This window comes from Salvia hispanica, chromosome 5 (assembly GCF_029641045.1).
Source record: "Salvia hispanica isolate PSC_SH4W2 chromosome 5, Shi_PSC_v1, whole genome shotgun sequence".
In the NCBI taxonomy this organism is placed as follows: domain Eukaryota; kingdom Viridiplantae; phylum Streptophyta; class Magnoliopsida; order Lamiales; family Lamiaceae; genus Salvia; species Salvia hispanica.
Window position 1 is genome coordinate 3,217,298 of NC_142696.1, and position 11,627 is coordinate 3,228,924.

The 11,627-nt window shown below is 33.8% G+C and overlaps 1 protein-coding gene across 1 annotated transcript; it reads left to right on the forward strand.

The window, feature by feature from the left end:
* The first annotated feature begins 412 nt into the window (after positions 1-412).
* Positions 413-3,920, forward strand: LOC125198690 (uncharacterized). The gene is made up of 9 exons (XM_089058429.1): positions 413-814; positions 1,099-1,296; positions 1,368-1,454; positions 1,550-1,673; positions 1,756-2,809; positions 2,890-3,055; positions 3,121-3,285; positions 3,355-3,507; positions 3,593-3,920. Exons 1-9 carry the CDS (start codon positions 560-562, stop codon positions 3,764-3,766), a joined length of 2,376 nt encoding a protein of 791 aa, XP_088914555.1. The 5' UTR covers positions 413-559; the 3' UTR covers positions 3,767-3,920.
* Positions 3,921-11,627: the final 7,707 nt, after the last annotated feature.

The following is an 11,627-nucleotide window of genomic DNA, read 5'->3' on the forward strand; positions in this document are numbered from 1 at the left end:
GATGGCGGACGGAAGGAGTATCAATTTTTCTCATTCCATGTATTTAACGTAATTGAAAACAAAAAATGTAGTACTACTTAGTTTCTACTCCCTCCGTCTCAGATAATTCGGGTCACTTTGACCAGGCACGGGTTTTAAGAATTGTAATGAAAAGTGGGTAGAAAAAGTCAGTGGAATGTGAGTCCTATCTTTATATATTAGTTTTATAATAAAAATGATAAAAATGAAATGAGACAAATTATGTGGGACGGACCGAAATGGAAAATTGGGATGAATAATCTGGGACGGAGGGAGTAATTATGAAAAGATAAATTAGACAGCAAATTAGTAGGGCCCTTGAACCGCGAAAAAAACGGTAATTCGCGGCATTGGTCTTAAAAAAAAAAGGTAAATGAGAATCTGGAGGGTTTGGCCCCAATTTCTCCCCCGGTAAGAGAAATCAGAAGGGAGAAGAACAAAGTTGTCCACTGGGGATTCATTCATCAACAAGTGACAAACGACATTGGGATGCACGTTGTCAAATTATTTATATTTTTGGATTAAATCAAAATTTGTCTTAATGTTCCCTGCAAGAATATTGATCATTTCTTTATTTATAGTTTATTCAAATAAATATTCTTTCGAACAATTCACAGAGTTTTTGTCAAACCATGGGGGGCTGGCGAATGTCTTTAATTTTTTAATCAATAGTAGGCATGAATTTAGGGAGTTTTTTGAGAGCTCTATAAAAGTTCTCATTGTTGTTTCCATCTCAGCTGGTGCATTTTTTGGTGTTGCACTTTTCCTGTTCTGTAAGAAGCCTTCTACATTTCAGGTACTGTTTTTCCAATTTTCCCAAATCTTTTTTACAATTCTTGTTTTTTTTTTTGCTACTTATTTATTGCAAGGTGATGTTTCAGCACTGATTGTGATCTTTTTTGTAATTCAGAAGAAATCATGATTATGATTAAGATATAATCTCCTTTCACATGTGTTAGTTGAGAGTTCAATGCTGTTTATTGACTTGTGGTTCTGAAATGACACTAGCAAATAAATGTGATACTAATATAGGAAAAGGGAATATGGTTCTTACATGGAAATTTGTGGTGAAAATGGCAGAAAAGTGGGATTGAGACCAAAAAAATTCCAAGCATTATTACATCTAGGAATGTCAATGTCATGAATGTTCCAATGGTTAGTAGTCCACGTGGAGTGGCTGGCAGTTTGGGTTTCATGACAGAGATTAGGGACAAAATTGGCTGCTTCAGAGACTTGCTTGATTTCTCACCTTGCGCTGGCTCTGCTACTCTGCTTGAGGTGACTAATCTTCTTGTTGATCTTTGGTTGGTTGAACTTGGAATTCATGTTGTTGCTTTGTCTTTCCTCAGCTGTTAGTGTTGACCCTTCATGATATATTCCAACGGTATCCTGAGATCAAACCGGCCTCAGAATTTCAGGACGCGGACATTCATAAGGTTACCTTACTTAACTATTCAAGCTCATGGAGTTCCCTATGTCTTTACTGTTAGAGAAAGTAAAGTGTAATTTGGCTGTGTTGATTGTGGGGCAGGCTCTGAAAGTCTTCTGTAATACTCTGCAATCGCTTGGAGATCTGTGGACAACGGAGAAGTGGATGGTCCGATGCAGATATGATTCCTCAATGAAATTGCAACACTCTGAGTTAGAGCACATCTGTATGTTGTATGTTGGCCTCAAGTAGCATGTGATCAATCTGTTCAAGTGGATAAAATGTTTCTTGCTTTTGTCACTTTGTAGCTGTGTTGATGCTCGAAGACGTCATTAAGCTAGCACGGGGGAGGCTGTGTGATGAGATGGATGATGTAGATGACGACGATAATATGAGTGACTACAGCCCTGCAGGAAATGCATTTTCAAAGGTGTTGTCTGCCTCTTATTTTGATAACAGATCATCGTATTGTGGATCTCCGATGACTCCTACTTCGATCCTTCAAGGAGCGTGGAACTCTCCAACTTGCTCGGAGAAGGGGGCGTCGTATTCACCCCATGATCTCATGTCGGCTAGAGGTGGGAAACTAAGCCCCATGGACATGAAGCGCCTCTCATTCCATATGATTCCTCATGTAATTGCTATTTCCCAAGATCCTAAAAACATAAATAATTTGGAGAAGGAACAGAGAGAGCATCATGATATCAATAAGGATGATGTGGTGGGAGGAATGGAAATGATTGATGTTGTTATTCATGATTCTCAAAATGATGGTACAAGGATTTCTTCTCTTGTAAGAAGACATGGAAGAAACTTGATTGGTGTTGGTGGAAATCAGACAACTCCACACATGATGGTGAGGCCTTGTTTGCAAACACTTCTTGAGTTGCCTATTCCACCACCACTCATGACACCGAGCAATTCGACAGTCGCACCCCCTCCACCACCGCCATTGCCTCCGCCACTCAGTAGTACACCAATCAGGTTGCCAGTGGCACCCCCTCCACCTCCACCTCCACCTCCTCCACTCACGATGACCGCATCAAAGGGATACGAACCAGCTATTCCACCGCCTCCTCCTCCACCCATGGGTGCATCAAACAGGCAGCCACCATTGGCACCAACATTAAACAGATCAGCTCCACCACCCCCTCCCGGGCCTGCCTGCCTTAGTCCAAAGAAATCAACAACCAAATTGAAGAGGTCTTCACACATGGGAAATCTGTATCGAACTCTCAAAGGCAAAGTAGAAGGATTGGCTTCATATGGAAAATCAGCAGGGCGAAAGGCTAAAGTCGGAGGAGGAACCTCCAATGGAGGGAAACAAGGAATGGCCGATGCATTGGCAGAGATGACGAAAAGGTATTCGCCAAAATATATGATAATCATCTCTTTCAAAAGTCTTGAGACATGAATTCATCCTGAAACACAATTTCCCTCAGGTCAGCATATTTCATACAAATTGAAGAAGATGTCAAGAATTATGAGGCAGTGATAAAGGAGTTGAAAACTTCCATCGGGTCCTTCCAGCCATCCGACATGGCCGAGCTCATCAAATTCCACAAACACGTAGAATCTCACCTCGAAAAGCTTACAGATGAAACTCAGGTTTGATCATCAATTCATTCATCAAGAATCATACTATAGTTTCACTGAGTGATAATACATAACAGGTGCTAGCAAGATTTGAGGATTTCCCAAGCAAGAAACTGGAAGCTATAAGGATGTCAGCAACTCTGTATCTAAAGTTAGATGCAATCGTAACCACTCTGCGCAACTGGCAAATAGTCGCACCTGCTGGCAAACTCCTCGACAAAGCTGAAGCTTACTTCAACAAGGTAAGTCTCATCACTGCCAATTAACCAACACCCCTTTTCCATTTCACTAATTATCTTTGCCACATCCAGATCAAGGTAGAACTTGATGCACTAGAGCGGACTAAAGACGAAGAGCTGAAGAGATTCCAAGCTCAGAAAATCAATTTTGATTTCGGAATCCTAGTACGCATCAAAGAAATGATGGTTGATTTTTCTTCTAGCTGCATGGAGCTGGCTCTTAAGGTCAGTTATTATTTTCCAACACAAACTCATAAGTTCATATTCTATAAACTAATAAACTTATAATGTAGTCATGTGACTGATGCAGGAGAAGAAAGAAGCAATAAAAGAACACAATAGTGGTGGGAAGAGTGTATCATCAAAGATCCTATGGAGGGCCTTCCAGTTTGCATTTCGTGTCTACACATTCGCCGGTGGACACGACGACCGCGCCGACAAGCTCACAAGGGAAGTGGCACATGAAATTGAGAGCCATAACTAATCAAAGACTACGCAGGAGACCATCCCAATGTTCGTTTTGTCACATAAAAAGCCAATCCCCACTCCCCAAAAACAAACACTATATGTAAATATAGATGTTTGAGACGATATTTATTGAACTTGTTGGCATTTCCAAGTGTATATGGTTCAGTAAATTATTTCGTTTTAACAGCAAAGGTTGTGTGTCTATGTGTGGAGCATTAAGCTAGACTGATCACCATCATTTTAGAGCGCATTTTATTTAAGTCATGCGTTTTGCATATATATATGGTTGTTGCATGTTGATGTGTGATGTGGTGTGAAGAATTTCTGGCTTCTCTTTAACCGTATGATGGAATCGAATGGTGGAATGGAATGTGATTTCTACTTTCATTCTATTCATTTGCTTGGTGTGATGGAATGAATGAGTGAATGGATGAAAATGCAAAGGAAATCCAAGGAAATTGACATTTCATTCATATCTTCATTCTATTCCAACCTCCATTCCATTCCATCATACCAAGCATGCCCTTAAAAAATTTAGTAATTCCTGTTAGGTAACAAAACTAGCTTGTTGTGCTATGGTGTGAAAGAATAAAATGCTCAATAGCCAAATTATATACATTCAATAATTATATTTTCAAATTGTTCTAATTAATTTCTTGACTGCTGTATGTTTAGGCACAAGTTTTATTAAAATCAACTAATTAAGTGATTTATTAATCTTTAATGCATATATAACATTTTAGTTTTGTATGGATTTTTAGTTAATTCAACTAATTAAGTGATTTTGAAATCATATTTACCTATATTCTAAGTCACTTGTCCATTTTCTAAGTCATAACAATCGTACTCTCTCCAATTCCTAAATATAAAATCTTTGAAAACGACACGGCTTTTTTTATGCAAAATCAACAAGACAAGAGATAGAAAGAAAAAAAAGGGAAAATAAAAGAGAGAAAGAGAAAAAAAAATAGTGCAATTATTATTAATGGATTGTGGAATTCATTCCCTAAAATGTAAAGTTTTTATTTTTAGGAAATGAACCAAAAAAGAGAAAAGTGTTTTTATTTTTAGGAAAAGACTATTACATTGTTTGTTGTTGTATCCATACTTTTTTACGAGTAGTGATTTAGAGACATAATGTCTCTAAGCCATAATACCCTTATGTCACTTTTTCCATAATCTTATTTAAATATGTACTAATATACCCTTATTTTAGATAAAAGGAAATAACTACTATTTTTATTAAGGAAGGAAAGCTAATCAAATTAACTATCTATAACTAATTACATGGTAAGTACTATTAATTAAGATTCACATTTTTTAGTCAAAATTTTAACCAATTCTCAACTATTTTCGCTACCTGATGAGTATTTATATATAATTATTTTATTATTAAATAATTCATAAATTCTAAACAACTAAATTTAATTTATAAAAATAAAAAGTAAATTATAATTATAATAGTCATTGTCATCTAATATTTTATTATCAAATAATTATAAAATTTGTAAGTTATAAAAAATACTTGATGTCTAATATTAAATAAATTAAAATGATATTAAATAGTAATATTTAAATTTTATGTTATATAAATGACTATATATATTTAGTGTTATCATTCAACAAAAAATAGTTATTCAAATCAAATTATTTTATTGGTTGTAAATAATCATTTAAACTATAAGTTATGGAAATAACTACATGTATTTGCACTCAATTTCCTAGTGTTATTATTCAACGAAATAATAAATTTGCATTCAAATTTCTTAGTGTTATCATTTAAAAGCTATTAAATTTTTAAGTTGTATAAATACCCACATGTATATATCAAGATATATGTTACTATTGTTTTCCAAAATAAAGAAGATTAGATTCCATAATTTTAGGAATTGTTTAAAATAAAAATAATTGATGAGACTTCTATTCACATTTTAATTCATTTTAGTGTACTACTATTATATATCAACTACTAATTGATGTTAAAATTTAAGAATATAAACAATCACACGTTTTAAAAAATTTATTTTCAATCACACGTTTTAAAAAATTTAAAAATAAGTGATTGATTGATTTAGTTGTGGAATTTAGGTAAAAAATTAATAATTTGAAGTAACTAAAATTTTGGAATGCAAAAGAATTAAAATTAAAATTATAAAAAATTTTAAATCAAAACCGTGAACTCAACTAATATTAGTACTATCATATATATCAAAATTTAGTTGTTTGCATGATATAGTGAATCGAGCAAAGAATTATAATATTTTATACTATGAAAAAAGAGAATAACTCAAATAGTAAATATATGAGTTAAGAACATGTGATTATTTTCTTATAGATGTTCGATTATAGCATTCTAAATATTAAGAATTAAATAAATTAAATTTTGAACGTAAAGAATTAAAATCATATCCAAAAACTCGATCAGTATGATTATTATATACTATGTATCAAATTTTAATTTATTGCATAATATAGTAAATGATCTTATAACTCTAATAATTTATAAAGAAAAAGAGAAAACATTAACTCTATATTTTTATAATATTAAATAGATTAATTAAAAATACGTGATTTTTTTTATTAAGTATGTGATTATTTTTATTGAAACGGTACAATTCAAAATAGTATACCCAATTAGTATTAACACATATAGTAGTGAATTGATTTAAGAACTCTAATGTTTTATTAAGAAAAATAGAAAATATAATTCACATGTCTTTAACATATTAAAGAGATGAGTTTAGAACGTGTAAACATTTTTTGATTAAGGCTCGAATTTAATGTTCCAAATCTTAAGAATATAATGAAAATAAAAAATTAATATTAATATTACTAAATTTTTTTAAAATCAAAATATTAAACTCAATTAGTATTAATACATTATATATCAAATTTTAATGCATACCATGTTATCGTGAATTGAGCTAAAAGCTTTAATACTCCTTATAAAGAATCTTCTAAATAAAAAAGTTATAAAATTAAATTTATCAATATTAAAAATTACAGTTTAATTATAAAATAATTATTTTTGGCCATAGTAAATCTAATTCTTTACTATTTATAAAATAAGATAACAAATTTTAATACTTTGTAGAGCTAATTATTTTATTAAATTATGTAAATTAAAATTTGTAAAAATTAATTTGATAAGAAATCTGTTATATGGTTCATTTTCTAATAAAATATATTATTATTTCATAGGTAAATAAATGTACACTAAATATATAGATTCGATGAAATATAATATTTTATTATTTTAAATATGTGTCCTTAAATAAATGCAATAAGATATAAAAAAAACTGCCATCATAAATATGAGGATTGCATGCTAATAAAATTGTAATCGCATAATTAGTGTCAATGTCCTTAAATAAGTATATTTAATTAATACTTTAATATAAAGGGTAAAAAAGTAAATAAATATAACATGAATTTAAATAAAAATCTAAAACAATCTAAAATGACTATTTTAACCTCAATATTGCATTATGGCTTGGAGACATTATGTCTCTAAAACATTTTTCCTTTTTTATATACACAAAATGGCATTAAATACACATTGAGGGTGTTCGGTTAGCAAAATTGTATTTCAGGATTAAATATGTTGTGTGCTTGGTTCACAGGATACAATATCACAACTCAATTCTAAATGAATAATTATGGAATAATTAGTCATAGCTAATTCCCTATGACTAAAATAATCTCACAATTTAATCTAGATTATATCTTAGTATGGAGTATTATTTTACTATGAAAACCGAACACCACTATTATGTATAAAAAAGAAAGTCGAGTATTGCCTGAGCCCAAAAGTCGAGTTTGAATCTCCTATGATGCGGCCCTTAAATTTATATTCACCCGATCATTAAAAAAAAGTTAGAGTATTGCATGTGATTCAAGTGGTTATTCATCTTTTGACTCAACTATTTTTTAAGTATTTAATTCGACATGTGACTAGAATTAAACCGGAAAATAATGATATTATTAGATTTGGGTTTGTATTGCACTCGTTGGTTAAGCAAACTTTAATTGGACCATTTTCGAACCAAGACATAGGTCCATCAAAAATCTAAGTGTAACCCTAGTTACACTATATTCAAACCAATTTTAAGGTAAATTTCATATTATTAAATAATAATTTTTTTTAAATCATTTGCGATAAACTCAAACTTAAATAAGAAATACTTCATAGTTCATATCCACTTACTTTCTACACTTACAAAATCTCAAAAAATGATTTAATTTATTTTCGTATAAACTAAAAATAGATAAATTTTGATTTAAAACTTAAAATGAGATAAGTTTTGGAGTACTTGTTACATACCAAACAAGGGAACTTATACAGTTGTGTGGGACATTTAATTCGTAACAATCGACTCCCCTTAAGGACCAACGTCCTCATTGGTCACGACTGGTTCTTTATCGGACCACCATTCCGAGTTCTCACTGGTCACAATGAGTTATTTGGCCAACCACAACTTTTGGATTCTCAATGAAAGCACCAATGTTACGTACTAAACAAGAGAATTCATTCCCAAAAGACTATTATATTAGAATAGAAAACTCATTTAGTCTATAAACTCTATGTTGGTTGCTTTTATGGTTAATGTGGGCAGTGAGTAACATTATCATTTGAGCATTCTCCTACAATATTTTAGATTTTGAATTGTCATGGGAGATTGTATAATATTAGAGCATCTCCGATGACGCCATTCCTACTAGGACTTCCCACAAAAATTTTCTGCCACATCATCACTAGGACTTCTCATTCTACTATCACATCACTAGGACTTCCCCAGCACTAGGACTTCCCACTAGGACTTCCCGCAATAAAATAAAATTCACAATTATTTAATTTACGGAATTAAAATAATACGGGAAAATTCGAATACTTCATTAAAAAAAATTACATAATACTTAAAAAAAATTACATAATACTTAAAAATTACATAATCATAAAAAGTCGAGAAATACAACCCTCGGCTCTCACTCCTCCTCGTCCTCGTCCCCGTCGCCCGTGCCGCTGCCGCCTCCGACGTCCCCGCCCCCAATCTCGACGCCATTATCATCAATGGGTGGCATTCCTAAATCGCGCCGACATGCGTCGATCACATCCTTGCACATCCTTTTGTACACAGGATCATGAGTGCTAAACCACCTATGCATGTTCTGACTCAGGGTCTTCGTTAGCTGTGCGCGGGCGAGACGGTCGTACTCATCTGGGGGCTTCAGGGGCCTCCGATTGGACCTCGAAGGACCCGCTGCGGCTGCCGCTTCCCCTCGCCATCCGCTGCGCAGCTTTTTGCCCCATCGGGCGACGACGACGGCGAGAGTCTGATCGTGGTAGCGGGGACACATCCTCGGCTTTGGGGAGCTCGTGCAAACCAGCACTGCTGCTATATTCACCGGAAGAGTTGATCTTCGTCCGCTTCCAGCCCGAGTCGACACCCGCACAAAACTTTTGCGAACTCCTGACCACGAGAAAGGCCTTTCATTGGTCAAACTCTTTGAACTTTAATTCTTTGTCGGGGTACTGGGACAAGGCCCGGTTCTTCACATCCTCCTCAGACATACCGCTGGTTGCCATGCGCAGGTTATTTTGGTAGAGGCCGGCAAAACGACTAAGCTTGGGCCTCAACCGATCCCACTGTTTCCGGCATTGCTCGGGAGTGCGAGGCTTCGTCCCAGCCGGTTTGAGTGTGAGGTAAGCCTCACTAATGCGATGCCACAATCGGTCAATATACTGGTTCGCCCTGACATAGGGATCTTCGACTACACCGACTCAGGCCTTCGCAAGCGCGACATTTTTCCACACGGTCCAGATTAACCTCTTCCCCCGCTCCTCCTCCTCTGCCCCCGTTTGCGAGGAAGAGCCCGGGGGTTTGCCCTTGCCCCTTCCCCCGCCCCTGGCCTTGCCCTTGCCTTTGCCCCTGCCCCTTGCAGCAGGCTCCGCCTCATCGGGAGTCTCACGGATCTGCGATAGCCCCAACTCCTCAAAAGAGAAAGTTTTGATGTCGGCGTATTGAGTCTCCGGAATAGTATTAGGGGAATCGTCGGACAACATGTGACATCCATAATCAGAAACATGTATCATATTTGCATATTTGTGCATTTTATTATGTTTTGCACATTTTATTGTCCTTTGAATTAATGGACATCACCTGGGATATCAATTTTTCTATTTTGTTTCTGGGAAATTAATATAGCTATAAATAATAGTATGTAAATTATAAGTTGTTCTCACCATGAAGTAGTCAATTTTGATTTCATGCTTGCATTAGAAATGCATATATGTACTAGTTACTTTGGAATTTGGACATTCCATACACGTACATGTCTAATACATATTTGTATTTCATTAAAATTATGGGTGCATGCAGTGATTTATTTTAGTACACATTGATTTTTATTGTTTTTATATTTATTGAGAGTTATACATTAATACAAATTGGATAAAGTAAAACTAGCACACGTGTTCCCTTATAGTTACAATAGTTGTCATCTTAAAATTCATCAAACAACAACAAGTGTCATCTAATTAGATAAAGTAAAACTAGATAACTCAATTTTGATTTCATGCTTGCATTAGAAATGCATATATGTACTAGTTACTTTGAAATTTGGATATTCCATACACGTACATGTCTAATACATATATTTGTATTTCATTATACATATATTTGTATTTCATTAAAATTATGGGTGCATGCAGTGATTTATTTTAGTACACATTGATTTTTATTGTTTTTATATTTATTGAGAGTTATACATTAATACAAATTGGATAAAGTAAAACTAGCACACATGTTACCTTATAGTTACAATAGTTGTCATCTTAAAATTCATCAAACAACAAGTGTCATCTAATTAGATAAAGTAAAACTAGATAACTTCTATTTATTTTTAAATTTCTCAAATTAGTAAGTCGGCAAATAACAGAGACATTTTCATACTTCTACTATATATATTCTATAGGAATACATTGGGAAAAACTTAGAAGAAAAATAGAGGGAGGACATACAAATATAAGAAAGGATCACAGCTTTTAAATTAGGAGTCAGAATGATCACGACTTCGGTAAAAATATCCGTCATAATTAGGTGTGTATAAATCACATTTTTAATTTTATATATATTATGTAATGGATTGCTATAGGTTAAAATGGAGTGAATATTTGAACTACACCTGAAATAGTTATATGTTATTTGATAGTGATAGTGTAATATGATGTGGGTATGTGAATAGTGCAATGGATATGTCAGTGATGCAATTGATATATTTTATATGACATTAGAATTACTTGAATCATTGGATTAAAGAGAATATGTGACAGTCTTGCCCTGGGTTCTACGGGTCATATTAAATGATAATGGACCCACTAACAAAAGAAAATGTGCAAAGATGGGCCTTCATAGAAAGGTCAAATCAAAGAGGGGCTTTCGTGGAAAGGTCAAATAATTGAAAGGAACCTTCGGGTCGTATACAATGGAAATCCCGGGCAGATATCAGGCTTGATCTGTCACATAATAATGAAAAGAACGGAGAGGCATATGCATATGAAGATTAAATTGTTTATGATATTTATTACTTCCGGTGATATATGTTGGTGAATGACTGTGTTTGATATTTGTATGCGGAATTAAAGGTAAGGTTTATATACACTGAGTTGTGGCTCATATAAACCATTAATATTTTTCAGGAATAAGATATCAATGATGCGTGGGTTGATGTGAGTTACAGTTATTATAAGGGTCGGCGGTTGATGCATTTTGACAACTTCTCTTCCTCATCATTTTTGCATAAATTTATACTCCCTCCGTCCCATGCTACTCGCACTTTTCATTTTAGGCCGTAAATTTAGGATTGATTTTTTTGTG